This window comes from Betta splendens, chromosome 17, assembly GCF_900634795.4.
Source record: "Betta splendens chromosome 17, fBetSpl5.4, whole genome shotgun sequence".
NCBI classification, from domain to species: domain Eukaryota; kingdom Metazoa; phylum Chordata; class Actinopteri; order Anabantiformes; family Osphronemidae; genus Betta; species Betta splendens.
Genome location: NC_040897.2, coordinates 11,145,126 through 11,167,237, shown reverse-complemented (window position 1 = coordinate 11,167,237; position 22,112 = coordinate 11,145,126). Strand labels below are relative to the sequence as shown.

Below are 22,112 nucleotides of genomic sequence, written 5' to 3'. Positions count from 1 at the left end.
GCCTGCGCGAGGAGCTTTGACACATGCCCACTACCGGTCTCTGCACTTCTTCATGGGCTCTGGCGACCGTCGTCGGATCAGTAATTTGTTCTTAATTTTACTTTCCAAATTAAACTTCCTGACGCGTACGGCTGAAGACGCAGCTTCGTCATTTACCAGCTAAACGCCCTATTGTGAGTTTCGCACATTTGCATCGTCGCGTGTATGGAGAGATAATAAAAGCCATATAGTGAGTGCTGCAGGATATCCGGGGCTGCGGCGTTAAGTAGAGGCGATGGATTAGCGGGGAGCTGCGCTGCCTTGCTGCTCATTTCTCTTTAGGCCGGGCCGTCAGTGGGCTGATGAGCCGTGACGAGGCCTGACCCCTCCGTGGAGTTGTTGCCATTATGTACAAGTAGTGGGATAATGAAGCATTCATGCTAATGTAGAGCAGGCAGCACATCATCTGAGGCGCTGTGTAATCCACCACCATGATCACGACCGACGCCCAGACCCCCCCCGCTCCAACACCGCTGCTGTAACGTCCCAGCATTCACGCATCCGCATCAGACGAGACGATCTAACAAGTTGACACGGACCTAAATATGTTGGAGGAATATGAGAAGTAAACACTATTTATTTGGACGAGGTTTAAAAAGGAACCTACTCTGGAAAAGTTACACGTGTGGTTCTGGTATTAAAAGAAACGTAGGCAGCCCCTTCTCTATAATTAATACTGTTAGAAAACACTTTTAAATCAGCAACAATGGCTCATCAGGAACGTGACACGTAGCGCTGATATACGAGCACTTGAGTTCATCCAACAGGGCTGAGTGTATCAGACAAACAGGGGCTGGTGGTCAGAGTGTGTGTGTGTGTGTGTGTGTGTGTGTGTGTGTGTGTGTGTGTGTGTGTGTGTGTGTGTGTGTGTGTGTGTGAGACTGTGCTACAGATTGAACTGGAGACAAATCTTGGTGCAGGGTGGAGAACGAGCTCAACGCTCCCGTGAAACCTCCGCCCCCCCCCTCCCTCCCCCAGGATTGATTAAAAGTGACTGGGCCCATTAATAGTTTGATACAATGTATCTGTCGCCGGTGACACGGCAGGATGCGCGTTAACAGGGAGGATCATATTTAAAGCGGAGGAATTAAACCTGGCCGCTCGGCAAACTTGTGGGCGCATGCGTTCCCTCATTTATTCTCTGTCTTCTCCCGCTCTGCTCTTCATCTTCCCGTCTCCCCCGTCTCCCCCATGCGCCGCGCCCCTCCTCCTTTCCGTCGCTATCCCTCTTCTCCCAGTGATTATAAAGGTCTTTAGATCTAAGGAATGAATGAATTACCAAAGGCAAAGACAAGGCCTGTGATTTGGACGCTGTGAATGAAAAATTACCCCTTTGTTCCGTTCATCAATTGCATGTCTAATGAAATCAAAATCCCGATCGCATAATCAGAAGAGGGTCCTCCACCCGGAGAGGGACCTGATGTGATTTGTAACCTTTCTTTTCCTAAGTGGAGATTAAGGCGAATCTCCCTCACATTGTTCCCTGATACACAAATGGATAGTGACTGAAAAGCTTGGGAATTTGTCATTGAGGAGTCGTCTCTAAAAGAAAATGAGCACGAGGAGAAAACAACATTGTTGGGTTTAAAAAAAAGCAGTAAAGGAGAAAATAAAGCAGTTGGTGCAGTTTTCCCAAAACCCTCTTCTGGCCTGTTTTATCCCGGTGACTCCCCTCAACCTCACACACAAGGTTAACTGTGCGTGGGACTCTACAACCTCCACTCCGCGTCCTCGGATCGGTAAACTCCTACATCTTTCTGCCTGTGACTGATTAACCCATTCCGCGGTGACAGCACCTTGGCCGGGTTGAACAGGAACCTGCCTGGACGCTGCTAATTGCCCCCGCTGACCCGTCTCTGGCGCCGGACCCGCTCTCAGCCACTCGGCTCTAGCCTGAGCGATGGAAGCGCTGTGCCCATTTCACAGCCGATGAAAGACCCCGCCTCCCTCCGGGGATCGCTCCGCTAATTAGTATTAATTACTCTTAAACCTCACCCCCAGATCCAATCGCCGGCCTGCCTGCCAGACCCTCCGCAGCCTCCAGTGGCACAGCTCCCCGAGAGGAAAGCTCTATTTTAAGTGGGAGCGTGCGGAAACCCGGGAAGGACGCGCGGTCCAACATGTGACCGTTCCACCACAGAAGAAGAAGAAGTAGGGCGGCGCCACAGTCGGCAGTAAACACACCTTCATGTAGCGTGACGTTTCCTTAAACACTAACTCCCTCGTCGGTAATTTAAAGAATTAATACATTTCTCATATATGTTAATTAGGCCATTATTGCGTGTACTACAAGGCAGCTAATTTGCATGAATGAATCATATGGAAAGCAGATAATTAACCTGTTGGGATGCATTTCGATGATGAATCATGAACAGAGGACATAGAATAATGCAATAATAAAAGGAGTCACTGCGCAACTGTAACATATTGTATTTTTTCTTCAATAATACTATGTTGTAGCCCGTTTGGCCGGACCACCTTAAAACCCTCTCCCGTGCTGCGGCTGCGAGCTCCGTGGCGCTGACCCGTACCTGCGTTTCCCACACCGAGCTGCAGGGAGCTGCGGTCCTTGGTCAGCCCGTTGGTTTTGGGGCTGGCGGTGGGGGCGACGGCGGCCACGGCGCGCGGCGGCCGCTTCCCCGGGACCTTGACGGTGGTCCTCAGCAGGTCGATCTCCTTCCCGTGCACGTTCTGCATGTAGTCCTGCGTAAAAGCAAGGGGACGAGGGGGACGTCACCATAACAGCGGGGTCCGTGCGTCTCCACGGCTCACAAACAGGAATCAAGGAATTATGGAAGGAAAACAAATTCAAAGACTATTTAATTTTCATCCCCATTAGTGTTATAGCGGGAAAATGATGGTTTGGCCATTATGCATCACCTGTGCCCACGCCGTCTCTCCACGCGGCGCAATGTTGGGCTTAATGAATGCAAACCGTCTCATTCTGTTTCCATTTGGCCGTTCGATGTGGTTTAAAGCGACTACGGCCCAAATGTGGGAAGCCGAGGTGAAAATCATTGGGCTCAGCAGAAACAGACCCAGGGAGAGGCGAGCTCGGCCTCTGCCGTCCCCCCACCGGCTCCTCTACTTTATTACTGTGTCATAAAGCACTCATTTCTTTCCCAAGCCTCCTCACTAATTACCCAGTGAGCGCTCTCATTTCATTTTATTGCTGGAATTAACAGCCAGATCGAAGCGTGCAAAGCTATTAAGATGTGTGATTAAGCCACATTCAATTAGTTTCTACAAACAATTTAATTGATGTAGCAGATAGAATTAACAGAAGGTGATTGTGTGGATGGCTTGGCTGACTGCGAAATTAAAGGTTCCCCTCTTCCACTCTCACTCTGCCTCCCTCTCTCCCTCCCTCCCTCCCTCTCTTCCTCCTCTTCCCTCTTCCTGCTCCTTCTCTGCTCCACCGCTCAAAATGAGCCCGGGCTGTTGCCGCGCTAATGTAACTGTCTTCCTTATTTCACCTCCTTCCGCAAGTCAACAGATTCATAGATTCGCAGATTGCCCCGTTGACCTGTAATAGCGGTAAAGATCAAGAGATAGCCCGTTCAGTCAATTACATCCATCACCGTAGCTCAGCGCCGCTCTGCTAATAACCGCTTGTAAATTAAACCACTAACACAGTGGCGGCGCGGGGAGGCCACGCGCAAGCTGCACGTCCGACTGTTGGGTTTGGGTTCAAACTTTGAGCCGTCTCATTAGACACAGGACGCTGCAGATGGGCTTCATTTTTCCCGACACCGCAAACACAGCGCAGGAAGAATCCGAGCGGAATGAGGGGGGGGGGGGGGGGAGGGAATCAAAGGGATTTCTCTGAGAAGGCGTTCGCCAGCGTTCGCCAGCGTTCGCCAGCGTGCGACTGGGTTCCCGAGCTGTCTGCTGTCAGCCAGCCGAGTGTTTAAGAGGTATTAGCGGCCCAGTGGGATTCTGACAAAGACGGATGTGGGAGGCTGGTCAGGCTCTGCTGCCATGCAGCGAGAACCATTATAAATACAAGCCAGCGTGGAGTCTGGGTGCGGTGGGCGCCATGTCTCCATTAGCCGGCACCGGGGAACAGGCACCGCGGGGGGGGGGGACGGCGATGACCACTGGGGCGCCCGCTTCCTTCAATACTGAGCCCAAAGTCACAGGGTTAGCTACCATCGCCTGCACACACAGCCATGCATCTCTGTGGCGACGGCGACGCACGCGAACGCATCCGGAGAATCGAAAAAGTCCGACATTAAGAGCTCGTGCAGCACCCTCGAGGACAAACAGTGGTATAACAAACACATAAAGCTGATTGGAAAAGAAATAGGGAAGAGAGGGGAACGGGAGTGGGAGGGGGAGGGGGGGTGTTCGGTACTCACGTGGAGGCTGGGGTGGTACGTGAGGACGCCATTATCACACAGTGTCACATATTTCTTTTTCCACTCCTTGTTGAGGGATTTGCCACTTCGCTTCAGAAGGATTCCCTGTAAGAGACGCGGCGTCACGGTGGGCGGCCGTTATGGACGTCAGCATAAAGCAGGCGCATCGTTGTGGCGCCGGCGCATGAACAACATCAAAAAGGTCAGCGTATAACACAGCCTTAAACGGTTTTCATTTTTGTTTATTAATTATGAATATTAATTATTTCTGATTATTTATCTAACGGGTTTGATGACATGTTCGTTTTTCCTTTGTCACCATTTAAACCTCCCACCGGCTCCTCCAGCTCAGAGACCATTGTGAAAGAGAGAGAATCCAATTTGCCAGACCACCTCCCTGCATTCATGCACATAACATGCTGAACTCTGGAAGACCTCTCAATCCTGGGATTAGGGAGTGTGATCTCCCCTCTTCAAAGCCCACTCAGCCCTTATTCTATTCGACTTTATCTTCTGGGGCCTTTTAGGGCCTCAGATGCGTTTCCTTATCTGCTGGGTAAATCCACTGGTAAACAATGCAGTTCCTCCGCTGGAGGTGACCAAACGCTGCTGAGTGCAAGGCCCAGGAGGTTCTCTGGGGTTAAATTGTGAGGAGGGGCCCACTTAATTAGGGGATTAAGACGGGGCAATGTTTGTGCTTTTACAGCCAGGGCCAGTGTGTGTGTGTGTGTGTGTGTGTGTGTGTGTGTGTGTGTGTGTGTGTGTGTGTGTGTGTGTGTGTGTGTGTGTGTGTGTGTGTGTGTGAGCTGAAAAAAGGAGAGGGGGGGTAAGGGGGTAGTGTTTTGCTTTAATCCTGATTAACACATCAGGAAGAGGTGACCCTCGTGACCTGGGCACCAGGCTGTTTGCCGACAATCATCCTAATCCGAAGCCGATTCATCTGAGGAAGGGCCAAACGCTGAGTGTTGGTCGCATGCTGGGGCACCAGAGTTTGATATTATATTGATATATTATTTTTCTAAATAAGTCTAACTCCCGGAATGTGAAGCACTGGGCAGCCTGACACCGCAAATATATAATCAATTGTAAAAAAAATTGGCAAAGCAAAAAAAACCCAACAATAATAATTCTTTGTTTCATGTACTTGCACCCACTGACTCTGACCTTGTGTCCATTCAATACGTTGCTAACTGCCCCGACGCTTCTCTATTTAGTCAATACAAGAACTGTAAAGGCTTTTTTAATGACTCCCTAATCATACAAACTAAATGATGCAGCCACGCGGCCGCCGGCCACTTTAAAATACATGTTTTACAAGCAAATATGTTGCTCATCTTGTGGCCTTACTGAGGCATTAATAAATCCATACATGTAATCAGAGCACAGCTTCATATATTTATCAGAGCGGAGCAGATCAATGAAGACGCCGAGACGTGTGAAAATCTTTACATGCAGTTATGACCACGATGTATCGCTGACAAAGCTCATCACTGCCGCTAATTGAAATCGTGATGAACGAAACGATTTGAGAGAATCCTAATTGTTTACTGCGGCGGAGGAGGCACCGGGCCCTTTATAATGACATCAAAAGGAACCACGGGTCCGGTTGTTCCTCTCTACAGTGATAGGCGGCCTCGCAGTGAAACGGGCCGATGGGCAGCGTTCCGTGTCCACACGACTGTCATATCTACAGAGAGGAGATAGTGTCTCTCTCCGCTTTTGTCGGGAAACTGGGAGGAAAGCTGCATCCTGCCACGGTGGACGACTGATAGGATGAGCTTTTGTGACAGGGGTGTGTGTGTGTGTGTGTGTGTGTCGGCCCCCGTGGGGAAGGGTCGGTGATGGGACAGGAATGCCGCCAACAGAGCATTGTTATCCTCACTCACTGTATTTATAAAAGGGGCGGGGGTGGGGGCAGGCATGTGGTGTGTAATTTGGCCTGATGGAGCAGAGGGGGGGTGGGGTGTGTGTGTGTGTGTGTGTGGGGGGGGGGGGGGGGGGGGTAATTAAGCTCACATTGACACTTTGATCTCCTTGATTGTGCATTTGACTGGCCTGGAGACCAGCGAGTCACACCAGTGGCCCTCCCCGTTCCTCCCAGCACATCCACCCCCTTTAAAAACTGCTTTCTAGATAAAGAGAGGAGAGGCTGATTCAGTCAAAAGTTGTGGCGATAGTCAGGGAAATTGGACTACGCTGGCCAGAGTTTGCAGTAAAGACTCAGAGGGGGGAATCCTGCACCGTGTGAACCCCCACCTGCTCACCTGCAGACTACTCGGGTTCTGAGGGAATTACGCTCATCTACATAAAAACCCAGAGCTCCACTGAGATCAAACACAGATGCCACATACTCAAAAAAAGGCCCTTTGAAAGTGGTCTGAAATTTCTTTCCAGGTCACTTTTGTCTACAATTAAAATCCTAATTTCAAGTTTTTAATAAGCAGCACTTCTCCAGGACTGGTAGATGCTGGCAGACACAAAGGTTCTTTGATGATTGAGTGAAGGGGCTTGGAAAACGTCACCCTAACATTATTTAGGATGAACTAAAGCCTTTGCAAGCGTCTTCCAAATGGAATTAGAAAAAAGGACACTATCTTGTGTCATTTGCAGGTAAAGAGGATAATACACGGATGCTGACCCGTTTTCAACAGCTCTCATAATCACGAGTGATTGCAAATCAATGTGATGTGTCAATTACTTCTCCCCCGGTTACAGTCGGACCGACAGTAATGCTCCTCGCTCTGATGTGTAATTCACCGTTTGTTACTGGCCATCGGGTCCTTTAAAGGAGCAGCAGGAATACATTAAACATAAAACGAGGGAAACTATCATATAAAGGAAGAAACGGGAAATATGTAACTATTTCAGTGTATAAACTAAATTATTTTAATGTGACATTATTTAACCTAATCTTTAAATGAATTCATTATTTTATTGGAACATTTAGTTACCAGTCCTGATTGCATATTAATGCCATAGGTTTATTAATATAGGTGACAATCAGAATTAAACAATAATAATATTGTGACAGACAACTACAGAACACTTAGATTTATTTAGTTATTTCATTTTAGCATCATCTGAGAGACAGTAAGTATTTAAAAAAATGATTGTTCCTTATAAATATTGAAGCAACATATTTTCAATTTTTTTTAATGCATGATCTTCACACAACTAACTATGATTTCTGTGACAATAGCTGGTCTCAACTCTTCTCTCCAGTTACTCCTGCACCGTCACACACTTAATTTAAAGGGATGTACTGTGTCGCCATCTAGTGGCTTTAGTAGCACATAGCTGTCATCCACTGGTTCGCGTATCTAAAACATCTATCCACACAAAAAGGGCGCATACTTACCCACGGAACTGTGGGAAATGTAGAGAGATGAGTAAAGGTGCTTACCTGTTTGATAGGTATGGCCCTCCCACTGCCTATGCTGTCTGTTTTACTGTCAACGCTCTTTCCTTGTTCGCTGGCTTTCCGCGACTGCAAGGAAACAAGAAAGCGAGTCAGCAACTGAAGCGGCACACGGACGACGAGGCAGAGAGGGAGTCGTGGGGTGCGAGGTGAGCTGTTGCATGTTGGTGGCTGTGTGTGTGTGGGAGAGAGAGAGAGAGAGAGAGCGACTGGGAGTGAGAGAGGGGCAGGTGAGGGCGTGGGGGGGGGGGGGGGGGGGGGGGGGGGGGGGGGGGGGGGGGGGGGGTCTTGTGTTTCAAGGCGTTTGCAGAATTTGTGAGAAACGCAACTTTGCAAAATAAAAGTCTCAAAAGAAGCTTCAAATCAACAGACAAGCAGACCAGCGGAACATACAGCGGTAACACCGACGTGCAAGTCCAAAAAGTCAAATCAAAGAAAAACAGAGACCAAACCAAGACCACACTAGACACATCTCAACACAGAGGAGACCAAGGACGACCACACATTGAGTCATGACTCAGCCCTGAAACCCTTTGGGGAGATCCTTCCCTCTGAAACCCAGAGCGGGCCCATAGTGGGGCCCACAGTGGACCTGCAGACCACCTGCTGCTTTGCCTCTGTGCCTTTAGCACAGCTGCACTGATAAGGGCTTTGGCAGCTCAACACAAGTTCAAGTTGCAACAGGTTAAAGAGGAAAGAAGGGGAAAATGGTTAATTTAGGATTAGGGTTAGACTTCAGTACAAGAGGCTTCCTCCAGTGTTTGACCTGCTAAACCTGGTGGGACATGAAATTATGTGTTAAAGGTTAAAACAATTTTCCCTTTAAGAAAGACAAGAATGCAAGCGCATGTTAAGTCTCTGCATAAGCCTGTGTGGAGGGGAAACGGGTTAGACAGCAAATAGACCTTCACACAGACAGAGTCATCATTTGAAAAGAACCTCCCCACCCCGACACAGAGAGAGATGAGGTACGGCATGGACAGACAGTGTGTATGGTCTCACTCAGAACATGAGAGATGTCCAGTCACCAATGGAGAAGAGGTAGAGTCTGACTTCAAGCAAACCGACTCCGGTGGCATTATTTTTTCCAACATTTTATTTTTTATGATGACTTGTTTAGCTTCTATACAGACACCATACAAAGCAAGTCACAAATTCACTTCAAAATATTCAACAGATTGAGCCAAACATTGCAGTTCCCACAAAATATAGGATGGACAAGAGAGGCATTATTTCATATATTCCTTATATGTATGTACTTTTTATAGAGTACCATTGTAAATAAAATACAATACAAGTTATACAGCAGTCTATATTTTCGTTAATCCGCTCATGATAGAAAAGCGATTATGCAAGAGTTCATAATCTCTGAACCAAACCGAAACCGAGAAAAATGATAAATAAATTTAAAAAAACAATTGAATGTGCAAGAATAAATAACATAAAATAAATTAAAGGAAACCAAATGTTAAGTTTCACTACATTCATACAAGTCGGTGCAAACCCAGTTTCATTTACAGGATAGAACCTCTGTAACACCTCAACACCCTGACACACTACGCTGACTTTTATGAAGGCCTTCATAAAACCACCCCACTCTAAATGACCTCTATCGGAATATACTTATACCACATGTTCAGTTCCATTCAATAGTTCAATACTTCCTGGAAAATAAGAGGCGTCGAAGAACAAACTGAGCAAATGAATGTAGGAAATCCTAAAAACAAACAAATAAAAACAACTTGGCACCTCTAGTCCTTGAGTCCTCGTGTTATGGCAAAAGGCAGTGTGATGTCATATGAGGGACGGTTGTGTCCTTTGGGGGCGGCTGGAACAGTTCCAAGAGTGACTTGACTGTACAGCGTGTTTTTGTATGGGGGTCTGAGTGAGGGCGGGGGTTTGGACGGGGCATTTCCAGAAGAGTCCCTACAGTCTGTCTCGCTGCGTGACTCGCTCGGATGGACTCGACCGCGTCCTAGTGCAGGTTCTATGCATGACCCTGAATGCCACAGAGCACAGAGGGTAACGCAGCGGCAGGCTTTAAGTCCTCATTCAATAATCTGCCATCTATCAGGACTGGCAAAGCAGGGGGACTCTTTCATTTTTATCAACCATCATGCTCTTCTAATTCGGAAGGAGTTGGAAAGCCCTTTTTGTTGACGAAAGGTTGGAAACAGAAGCACAAATCTGCAAATATCGAAAAACAGTGTCAAATGTTGTTGTTGTTGTTGTTGTTCTTTTTTTTGCCGTTTTTGTTTTTTTGTTCACTTTGTTTCATAGGTGGAGGTCCAGTCAAGTGACCACAAACGGGAAATGGAAAACGCAGAATGGCTGACCTCGATACATGGACCGAGTGAATACGAACGGATGACGCAACTGATGGATTTAAGTATAAAAACATGGTCGTATCCTTTTAAATCCCTAAACTGTGTGCTTTTCAACACAAAGAATGACAGACAACTACAGGTAACACAACGGACTGTTAAGAGTTATTGACCATGGAAGCACTAGGAGAGAATAATGCGAACTGTGCTGACACCTAGTGGCCGACGACAGTTATGGCAAGAACTGCTTGAAATGACTGCTGTTGGTGAGACTGGTTGTGAGGGTGGTGAACAGATGAGGACGATGAGTCGTAAAGCTTTTAAATTGCTCACTTCGCTAATTTAATATTTAAAAGGAAGATTTACGTCTCTCAGGGGCTTTTGTAAATTTGTGCAGTCAAATTAAAATTGGGCCAAAGATCTGGACCCCAACATTTTATTGTTTACTGAATAAACTGCATGCTGCATTGAAATGCTGCTTAAGTTAAGAGTCCCAGTGCCGGTGCCATGAAAGTGACAAACAGTTTTTTTGTATCTGATTACAAGCGGTGTGGAGATATTCTGCAAAACCAGACGGAAATACCTTGGGTGTAATGACTAAAGTGGGTCAACGCTCGTCTGCTCGTGACTTTAAGGCATATTTTGACTTCATCCATTGAGGACTTCTCTTGAAACTCCCAAAATCAACAGACAGTGCACTACTTACGAGAGTGTGGCTAGATAACACGCACGGCGGCCTGCTCTCAGTGGCCAGCAGGACGTTTGGACAGCTTGTACGTTTGTTTTTTTCTTATATGGATGGAGCTAGGATGGGAACATCCTCCATATTCTTGCTGATGAAATATTTTCTGTGTCGTTTTGTAAAATGGCAAAAATGTTGGCACTGCAAGTCTTCCTCTCCTCAGCCCATCGGACTCTTCAAGTGTCATTGAAGAAATGTCGACATGGCCCCGTTAACTTCTCCTCCTCCTCCTCCTTTTTTTCCTCCTCCTCCTCCTCACCTCCTCTCCTCCCCCACCCTCCCTCCTCCCACCCTTGGCTCGCTGCTCCTCAGAAGGTCATGAGCTGAAACTCCCGCTCGGCTTGCCACTCCGGCACCCACACCGGGTAGGTGGCGTGCTTCGGCATCTCCATGACGCAGACAGGGAGAGGCTCATTTCTCTGGTGGACATGGTTAGTCACTACCTAGCAGGGGGGGAAGGGAGACAACAAGGGGAGCTAGCACATAGCCTGTACTGCTCGGAGGCCACAGAGCCTGCGGCTCCCACAGCAGCTGGGGTAAAAGGGTGGAGGGAGAAATAGAGCGGGGAGGGGAGTAGATGGGGAGGCTAGAGGGAGAAAGGGGGAGGAGGGGAGGAAGGTAGAAGACAGAGGGCGTCGTAGGAGGTGAGTTTGAAAGACAGGAGGAGGAGAAGGGAGCTCAGAGGGAAGGAAGGAGGAAAGGTGGATTTATCGGGGGGGGGGGGGGGGGTCTCATGTAGTCTGATCTCTGTCTAATAAAGCTCAGAAAGGTCTGAGGAAAAGAAGCAACACAGCCGAGAACAGCGTAACTCTGGAAAGAGTAAGTCAGCGTTTCAGCTCGCTGTGGGCTCGATGCACTCGATGCGTGCGTTTCCTCTCCCGGAAAATAGGAACACAACACACGTCAGGCTTTCTACAGACCTCCCTGAGCTTGACGACTCCGAGGTCCGACTATGCGAGATCGGAGGAGGAGGGGAGAGAGAGAGAGGAGGAAAGCGAGGGGGGGGGGGGGGGGGGGGGGTGCAGGCTGGGCAGAAGAACAAGTAAAACACAAGCTTACGACAGCTAAGGAAATTAGAGTAGTTAGTGCACACGTATGCTATCGGAGAGAGCAGAGGGAAAATACGACAGGACACGGGGTAAAGAGCAGGCAGACAGGGGGCAGGAGACGGGCACTGAACGGTGGCCGGATTGGAGGCAGAATAGAAACTAACGGGGCGAGGAGCGGCGCGTCTACAGCCGGCCACGGGGTCAGTGGGCGGTCGGGGCGTTTCTATGTGCAGCTGCAGTGTTGCAGGGCGCGGGCATGCCTTATTAGCAGCTCGTAAACAGGCCATAGGCTGGCGGGGACTCTAGCTTAGCTCGCTCAGGCAGGAGGAGGGGCATTGGTGGTTTGCTGCTGCCGTCTCTCCCCAAAAAGGAAATCACTGCAAAGAAAGGATCTAGTAAAAATAAGAGGGGTGGGGGGAGGGAGGTCAAAGATTTAGACAGTGCAGAGGGCCCAGTTTGTTATGGGTGAGATGAGCAACGTACTACATCCAATTAGAAAAGGAAAAAGGACACAAGAAGAGCTGATGCTGTTTCCACAGTGCTTATCTTTGATATTTGCTTTAAGGTGCCGCTTTGGAGCGTTTTGGGGACCTAATGTGATTTCTCTTTTTTTCCTCCTTTGCCCATGGTGCTGTGTGAACAAGACGCTTCCTTTGCCTGCGTTGGAGGCAGGAGAGGTGGCCTGGATTCATTTTGGAGCTACCTGTCTCCCTCTGGTGGACAAAGTGTGCTCGGCGCCGTGCCTCCTAGTAGTGTGAGTGGGTGTTGCTTTGCATCAGCTGTCGCATACTTACTGTGAAAATGTTGGAGCGGCGCTTCGACTGCTTGCGGATGGGCGTGGGCGTGTTGGAGGCAGCGATGGTCTCAATGCGCATCTCCCGCTGACTTATGCTGGGGGTGGAGGGAACGGAGGAGGAGTAGTCGCTGAACGCACCCCCGCCATTGGCCGCCTGGGGAGAGAGAGAGATTAAGAGGAACCGACAGGAATCAGTAGAAAGGGGGGAGGACGAGCGAGGGAGGGGAGAGAAAGGGAAAGAAGGTCGGAAATGGAGAGGGAGTAGAAACAGCACACGAGCAGGTCAGTCGAGGACGGAGTGGATGTGTTCGGCATCACTGGAGACTTCACTGATCCGTGGATCTCACCTGGTTGATGTGAACGGAGGGGAGAGACGCAGCCGGGACCGACGAGTGGCTGGGGGAGTTGGGCAAAGATTTACACGGGCCGATGGAGAGCTGCTGCTTTTTCCTCATGGCCACAACCTTCTGGGCAACTGGAGGCGAGAGTGGCACAGACACATGAGCAGACGCTTCATTTATCCTCTCTGCTTCGCGCCGTTACAGCGAAAAGCAAACAAAAAGCTGTAAACATTGAGATAGGCTGAATTAATGTCAACGTAGCGGCAGCCTACTTGACTGAATGTGCGTCCTACGCTAAAGGTGGCCCCCCGGGACGCCTCCGCCAAAACAGACCAACCCCTGTCCTTAAAAGATGCAATCGCACGTGATGCGTTCACGCTCCCCCGTCATTTGCGGCGCCACCATCTGAGCGGCCAGATTAGCCATGCGGCCGCTGCAAAGCCGTCGTCTGCGTGAGGGAGGGGGGAGGGAGGGGGGAGGGATGCTCACAACCCGTGACGCGAATTAGCACCGATGGAACGAGCGGTGATTTGAAGCCGCGCCGACAGCTGGGGCCGCGGCAGCCGACCGGCCGCCCGCGCGGCGCGGGCTCGCGGTAGAACGGAGGCGAGAGCGACGTCGCCAGACAGCGACGCCGCTTCATCTCCTCTAATTATGTCAAATCGGGGGCTGCAGGAAGCAATTAAGGCGGGGAGGCGCGACGACGTGCCTGCGCATCGGCAGTCAATAAGATGCAGAATGAGCGCTGTGTTACATATTCAGATGTGTTGTGAAGGGATGACAGGATTTCAAAGAAGCCGCAGCCTTGGGGGATAAATGTGCCAGAGTTGAAGCAGCCAAGTTTCCAAATGACAGTTTCATGACTTCAATGAAAAAAAATTCAGTTTCCAGACACTTTTAAGGGCCAATTTATACACAACTGAATATTAAAGGGCTCCTAGCTCCGAGCGCCGCGCTTGTATGCAAACGTGGCGCGTGATTGTATCGTCTGTTATGAGCTGTTGCAGGCTTTTGACAATTGTATTTAATTCCATTTAAATTGTCTATTGTGCCGTGAGTGAAGGTCGGTAATGTCTCGCTGCTGTTCACAGTCACACGGCGCAGGGAGCGTTAATGTGTGCGTGGAGGCCTCGGCACGCCGGCGTTCGTGCCTGTTGCCCGCAATAACTCATGAGCAACATCAAGTGCTTCATTAGCCTGGAGCAAAGGGAGAAAAGTCATATTCAGTGACTATAAGACAAGTGATAAGTGATGGCTCAGCTCAGAGCTCAGCACAGACCCAAACTAGACTCCTTGACTTGAATTAACTCTCCATACATGTCTCATGTTCCTCCTGTGACACCTCCAGCCCACAGCCACGTTTCTCACCGTCCTGGAAGACTCTCTCCACGTTCAGGCCGTAGGTGGAGCAGGTCTCGTAGTACGTGCAGCGTTTGAGGTCGTTCGACAACTTTCTGGCCCGCGAGTCGTCGATCACTCTGGGGTTGGCAGCACTGATGGCATCTGATGGGGAGACACATTATACATTATATACATTATTTATTATACCAGTGCTGTGGCGATAGTTCACATGTCTGTTTAAACTCCATGCCGTCTACATCAGACGTGAGCAGATCAAGCACCTTGTGTTCCGACAAGAACCATGGGGACCTCAGCTGTGTTCCTGTAGCTGGACAGGCGCAGGAAGTAGTTGTAGACCGTCTGAAAGCTGATCTCGTCCTCCAGGCTGAAGACGAACACCACCGCATCCACCCAGGCAGCGAACTGGAGGCAGAGAGAGAGAGAGAGAGATGAGCGCTGGCTCACACAAACAGACGCTGGATGTTTGCTATGTGTGTGTCAAAAAAACGCATGAGAAACAGGTACATCTTCATAGTTTTAAATCTTGAGATCCGTTATCAACATTTTGCTTCAGTTCACATTTTCAGCCAGAAGGGGGCAGTGTAACAGCACAGCTTGCTTTGACGGACTACTAATTTTGATTTTCTGTATTTCTAATGCTAGAATGCTAGTTAGGTATAATATTTTTGTGTTGTTTATAAATAAATATATATAAGCTGAAATATAATCAAGAGGAGGTATGACTAATGTAGCTTATTACTAACTAGTGTAGTAATAAGAGTGACAATGCACTGGGTCCATTCCCCAATGCTGCCCAGTCACCGTTCCACGTCACGCCTGGACTCCCAAAGGGAACGGATGTCAAATCTCGCCTTCAAACCACATCTCGGCTCCCTGCGAGCGGGACCATAATGGAGGCCTTTAATTACGCCACTAATTATACAGGCAGCTGACAAGTGAGCCAACTCGCGTCTATCCCCTAACCTCCACGGGCGCGACGCGAGCGTGAGCCAGTATCAGTGACTGGTACAGAGACGTGAAGTCACAGCGCGACAAGTAGCGCCGAATGCTGTGAATGAAGCCTGAAGGAAGGAAGTGTCGGAGGTTGTTGTCATTCTACTGTAGAGCAATAAAAATAACTCATTAATCATACTATATATTATATATATATTAGTCTGTGTTTGTTATTAATCCTGTTTTTATTAATCTTGTTTTCTGTTTAATTTTTCTGTCTAATAATCAAATCTAACATTCAAAGCGCTGCATGCAGTATTTTGTCCCCAGATGTTTTGGCCACCAGGAAGCAGCAGCAATAAGCTGTACAGACAGTAATTACAGATGATATGTCACCTCCGGAGGTTGAGCCGCTGAATGTGTTATCAAGCGGTTGCTTATTTTCGTGTCCAACAGATAAAAAGTCACATTTGCACTAATTTCACACCTGAAAACAAATCCAATAATCACCGCTGCTGTTTCGATCTGGATCGGTTTGCGCCAACTGCCGAGAAAAATATTGCCAGTCTCACCAGTTGGCGCCTAATTGGGTCTGTGTGCGCCGCGGTGCTGGGGAGTTGGCGCGATACTGTTTTGATGCTGCTGCATCTGGAGGAAGGTGAGTCACAACCAAAACACTGCACGGAGCCGCGGCCGCTTGTAGCAACGTGCTAACACAAGTTTGAAGAAAGGCTCTGTTTCCAGGAAGACCTGCATCATTTTCAGTTTTATAAATGATGACATTTATAATATCAAGCGTCTGCTACTTCCATTACTGCTCCAATCTTCGCCTCCCACCCTTCACTTTCACACACTAATAGGACGATTAAGGTGTGTGTGTGTGTGTGTGTGTGTGTGTGTGTGTGTGTGTGTGTGTGTGTGTGTGTGTGTGTGTGTGTGTGTGTGTGTGTGTGTGTGTGTGTGTGTGTGTGTGTGTGTCCCTTTGACCACAGAAATGATTTTGGCTCAGCTATTTCATCGATCTGTTGCCGCACCTTCAATGCTTCTGTTACAACAGCCTGATCTGTCACACTGCGCCAAACGGTCCTGCAGTGAAGCAACGGTCCGTGTCTAAACACTTCCTGCCTGCACACGCATCGGCGTCAGAGCGAGGAGACAGCTCCCGCGCTCTTACCTGCAATTCTGGAGGCCCTCCCTCATCTCTGATCAGCAGAAGGTAACTCTGTCCATCCACGACGATTTCCTTCTTGAAGCGTCCGCCTGAGGATGAGACATTGACAGACCATTAAACCAGAGACACGGCGTGAAGGTGTTTAAAAGGACCCAAATCTCAGCACACGGCGGATCAACATTTGGTGAGAGGTGCACGTGCTTAAGTGCACTTTTTTTAAAATTCAAAGCTCCCCAATGTGTTGCTGCTAGGATCACACGCTGACACAGAGCCAGGTCTCTCTGGAGCCAATTACATGGACGAGGGTGTGACATGCAGTGTGTCTAATGCACATCTGCTGAGGAAACCAGTTCGTGCTACACCTAACGCATCTCCACAGGCTCTGGGAAGATCCAGCTTCCACTTAGCAAACATCAAGCTCCATTTTAGTGTCTGCGGTCCATCCCTCACCAAGAACGCAAGAGTACTTCACAGTTCTAATATCACAATAACACGTCACTATGAATGGAACAAAGGTGGAGGTAAGGAAATGCCGAGAGCTAATATGAGGCTAAAACCTGATTCCATACCACACGTTCGACCTTTGAGCGCTCGGATTGAGGGAGTGGGGTTCAACCCGCAACAACAACACAGATCTGGCATCACAGACGGGGCCAAGCTGCAGCCAGGACCCTGTAATTGGTAAGAGGCTGACAGTATTCCTGTCTCAGCTAGCAGTGCATATCCACTTGAGCCACACTTCAACCCTTTTAAGTCCACTTTGGCCTGTCTGGCAAATAGGGGATTCTCCCGGCCTTTTACACAGGCTCTCAAGCCTCTGCTGGAAGCTGCTTGTCATGTACCACCAGCCACTGCTTTGTTGTTGGGTTTTTTTATTACTGAAGTCACATAGCTTTGGAGATTTAGACTAACTACAAGTCTGCGAATCCTGCTGAAAGAAGGAAAAAAAGATGAGTCGGATCCTCATTAAACAGCGAGACAAGACCGGAGCGCGACAGTGCAGGGAACCAGAGATGGGAGCGATTGAACGACGCCAGCCACATGCAGAACACATGCATTAATGTCATCATGTAGGTGTCTCTACGCGGCGCTGAGGCTGAAAACGCATCCAAAGAAAAAGCCAGCACGAATAAATGAGGCCTCTGATAAAAAGTGGCCGTAAATTATTCGAACCTGTTCAGTCTCGCATCAAACAGAAATGACTAATAACCTCGCACACAGCCCACAGAGGGAGACGGCGACTTTGTGGGCATGGTTAACACACAGCGAGCATGCTCTGCTTACACGGAGGCTTAGACCTTGACACAGAGCCACAATCCAACAGAGCTCCATCCGGTGTTACCATGGCAACACACCCAGTACCTTTTTTTTTTTCCCCTTCCTCCAGATATCATAGCGAACGCGCAGGAACAAAACGGCGAAGAAACAGCCGCGGGTGAACCTGCGTCCGCCGGCCGCCCGGCGCCTCGGCGAAGGGAATGGGCGGCACGGTGTAAAGCCGGCGTTAGACGCCACAAACAAAGAGGCAAAGCATGAGGCCACAGCGAAGTGAGACGCGCACATCTGAGCGGCGTGCGTGTCCTCGACTACAGCCACCGCGCTCCTCCTGCGCTCACAGCACTTCCACTTTTCGTTTCTCAACAACTAATTAAGCTACGTGCGCGACTCTCCCTCGGTGCAGCCGAACACCACAAGCTAATTATGCGCTTCATGTCCCATCCTCACCATAAATACAGGCCGACGGAACACTGCAAACCCTGTATCATCCGCTGACTCCGGGTCGGCCTGCGTCTTTGGGGATTTTTTATGAGGGTAACTTGCATTTCGGGCCAGAAGGGGGCATTCTCATTATCCTTTGGCTGATACACAGACAAATATCAGCTTTTTACATCTCAGAGACTAAATTAAACTGGCAGGGGTCCCTCTCTGGATGCTCAGCTGGCTTCTTCTCCATCAGGACAGTCCAGTTTATACACATGACAGGATATTTCAGAGAAATTACTGTTTAGTTTTATTTTTTGGGTGTTAATGAATAATCCTTGCAGCGCTCATTTACTGGAAATGCTATGACTTTTCTCAGGTTTTAGTGGAAGAGTAAACAGGGAATTCATAAACAAAAGCGAGTCTAAATTAAACACAATATTTCATCAAAACTAATTAGAAAAGGAGAGTAAACATTGTAATTCAGCCACTGTTGACAAACAAATATATCAGCCAGGGGATTTGAAAAAGTGTCAAGAAGCTAATAATGAGGCTTCACTTCATTTAGAACTATTAGGTTTTATAATTAGCAGCATTATCATCAGTGTTAGCATCACCTCCAACAGACTCTTACCTTCAGGTGACTCCTCCTGTACGTATGTGCCCGTCAAGTACCGATGGACCAGGGCCGACTTCCCACTGGAAAGATTTCCCACAATGCCCTACAAGGCGGAGAGTAAAATACTGTGATTGTTACCGACGGGCATGACATGACAGGTACAAACCACTAACATATGTAGACGTAAAAGCCCAGGAAGGAGACCCAGCGAGAACCTCCCAGCACTCGGTGGATTGTGTTTCTGAAGTTTTTGCGCGTGCTCAGCAACTCTATCTGCTGAGTGAATCACAAAAGGGTGGAAGCTTAAAACAAAAGTAGACGAGAGGTTTTATGAAGCACTTGTGTTGGAGGTCAACTATTAACCTTTGATGACCATTTCTTAAAAAAGATTAATTATTAAGATTAAGAATCATCAAAAATCTGTCATTTGGTTGAAAAGAATGTGTTTAAATGGACGTAGGAAACATATTCACAACACTAACTCCATTCTCCATCAATAGAGTCAATAGAGTCAAACTCAAATCAAAGGCTGAAACATTGTATTTTACTGGCTTGCAACTTCTTTGTATTAGGAAATGTAATCCTTCTGGCTACAAAACAAAAGGTGCTTTTCTCCGTCTGTGCTCAGGCTGAACATTGTGAGGAACGTCCTCCGACATACATGGATGTGGTTGCAGCCTGTGCTCTCCCTGGAGTCTAGTCCAGACCTAACTACTGTGCCTCCAGGGCGATGCATGATGGAGGGTGGGCTGATGATGCCAGCATGTCTAAGGAGAACAAAGGCTCCAACGAGCCCCATCTCCCCCCCTCCTCCCCCCCTCCTCCACCCACCATCGCCCTCTTCTTCTCCGGACCATTAGTGGGTGTTAAGTCAGGTATGGTTCTAATTATAGGGACGTTTAAGGCACAAAGAAAAGAAAGATGTGTTTAAGGCCTTTCCCAGACTAGTGTATATATGTCATAAGGCATCCCAGCAGATTAAGCTATGAATAGGCCTTAACTTAACAGAACTTATAAGCTGTGCACAGCGAAAACTGTGAGTCAACAAAAAGCGGCTTTGAATGCACCACAGACTGTGCTCCTGCTGTTTTAAGTGTTGGGCTTTGTGACCCGCTGCTATATAGGCTTCATGAAATCAAACTGCCGTATCAGCACTACTTCAGTGCTAAACGCTTCCTCCTCTTTTGTAGCGCAGATCTGAGATTATTACCGAGCGCGAGCCTGAGGATCAAAAGACGGCGGCGAAATAAAGCCGGCGTGCGGTTCCGTCGCCGTCAGACAAAGGGACTGAACCGCGCCGGGGCACAGTTCACCGTTACAAGGATGTTTGAAAGATTATGCCATCATCTTTTTTTTTCCACCGTGCAGGAAATGGTTTTGACCCCAGCTCCTATTATTTGCTTGGTATGAATTTAAAAAGCTTCTCAGTCATATGAGCATTTCTTTGCAGCGTGACCTTGTTGTCATACAACAACTCTTTGAAACTAGTCAAAGGGCTGATCACTATTTTGCAAGGCTTAATTCAGTCTTTCCGGGTCCATTCAACAAACCCCCGTGTGGAGGCGCCCAATTAACACCTTGGAAATATAAAAGGAAACGGTCGCATTTAACGTGTTTGAGCCAAACAAGCAAGTTTGCCTTTGAGCATCCTGCGAATTCCACACTTTTCGTTTCATTGAAGTTTTCTCTTTCAGGAAGGTGCCACAACAATGAATTCACCCGAAATATTCTATCAGCTGGCAGAATATCCGAGTGCGTGTTGTTTTTTTTTTTTTTGGGTGGAAGGCATTAAAGCATGTGAGGATGTTAGCTGTGCGTTTGGCAGCGGCTGTGTGCGCGCTTCACTGGCGGGTGGGATCAGGCCCAGGATGTGTCACTAGTCTAGCCTAAAACTGTCACTCATCCCGCGTCCTCCTGCAAGCCGCCCTGCATCTCCACGCCAATGCATCTCATTAAAAATCACCCACTATGTGCCAGGCAGAAGTCCGGCCAACATCCCTCCCCTGTCCCCGCTCATGTAAATGCAAAAGCAGTCTTATGTGGACGGAGCATGTTTCCCACTGACATTTAAATCCAACAGGGCGAGCTGACAGCGCGACTTTTAGAGAAATGAAAAGTTACTCACCACTTTCAGCTCTGGCACGGACCGACTCAGTGTCCATTCCTGGCTGTTGACGAACGAGTCTAAAACGATAAAAGGACAAAAACAGACATTAAGTCGAGCTGAGCTGAAAGGTTATCCATATGTGTGAGTCCCGTCTTAAACGTGCTACTATTAATATGCCATTAAGAGCAAACCCAGATGGATGATGCTGGAAATGACTTCATGGCTGGAGTTTATAAATAATGTGAAACAAGTTCTGCTATGGATTTTTTAACTGTCCGCAAGATATAACACAACTGTCAGTCAGAGGGATGAGAACACAGCGACTCGCTGGGTAAATGATTTCCGTGTTTCACCATCTTATCTTTCTGGACACTAAAATGTTTCATCCAGCCAGAGGGAGCATGTCTCACAGCAGACGACTGCACGGTAGACTTACAGTCACAATGCAGCCCGATAAACTCTAACCTTTAGTCTTGCAACACACTCAGTAAGTGATTTTGAAATTCCTGGAAATCTATTTTTATGCGTTTCTTTGCACATATCACATACAAGAATCAAATTAAATTCATCAAAAAACAAACATTAAATCAGGTTAAACGTTTGATCGATTTAATTATTTGGGAAATGTGTTGTAGGTGTAAAAAGCACTTAAAGGTCAGTAAGTGCTTATTTCAATGTCTGTTTATATATTCACAACTAATTACAGTCACAGCTGCCGAGAAGGAATGAAGCACCTACTGTCGGTAAAAACAGTCCGCAGTGTTTATCCATATGCGGTTACAACACTGAAGGGGATTAGTCTAATCCGTGACAGCTATTATCAGGCTTGATTCGACTCGTTTGAGCTTCCAGTGACATTTGGAGACTTTGAGTAGATAATAGCGCTTTAAGGAAGGCCAGTGGGGACGAGGACTATGAAGAACAATGCAAACCCTCAGAACTAAAAACAACAATTGACTGTGTTTCCCCACGCTGCTGTGTCATAACAACTACCAGCACCAAGACCACCTTCCTGTTTTGGATCAGGGATTTGTCACCATCTGAACCCCCCAAGAAGCCAGAGTGCAGGCTCCAGGCAACAAGGTGTGTTACCCATCCTTCCAAGTGTCTAACCCACAACAATTAAAGCTTTCATCCACCAAACAGTGA

At 48.1% G+C, this 22,112-nt stretch overlaps 1 protein-coding gene across 6 annotated transcripts in view; it reads right to left on the bottom strand.

The window, feature by feature from the left end:
- agap3 (ArfGAP with GTPase domain, ankyrin repeat and PH domain 3) overlaps positions 1–22,112 on the bottom strand; it is an 85,057-nt gene that overhangs the window by 25,619 nt on the left and 37,326 nt on the right. For 3 of the 6 annotated variants that reach the window (XM_029132377.3, XM_055503691.1, XM_029132376.3), the window contains exons 2-11: positions 20,982–21,040; positions 18,872–18,959; positions 16,540–16,625; positions 14,693–14,834; positions 14,439–14,573; positions 13,077–13,204; positions 12,728–12,883; positions 7,804–7,887; positions 4,401–4,505; positions 2,571–2,742 (exon numbers count right to left, since the gene is read on the bottom strand). In XM_029132377.3, coding sequence (XP_028988210.1) covers positions 2,571–2,742; positions 4,401–4,505; positions 7,804–7,887; positions 12,728–12,883; positions 13,077–13,204; positions 14,439–14,573; positions 14,693–14,834; positions 16,540–16,625; positions 18,872–18,959; positions 20,982–21,040 — 1,155 coding nt within the window. Of the gene's footprint in view, positions 1–2,570; positions 2,743–4,400; positions 4,506–7,803; positions 7,888–8,896; positions 11,328–11,462; positions 12,326–12,727; positions 12,884–13,076; positions 13,205–14,438; positions 14,574–14,692; positions 14,835–16,539; positions 16,626–18,871; positions 18,960–20,981; positions 21,041–22,112 lie in introns of those variants that run through there. The other 3 variants (XM_055503693.1, XM_055503690.1, XM_055503692.1) reach the window with 3 other exon arrangements.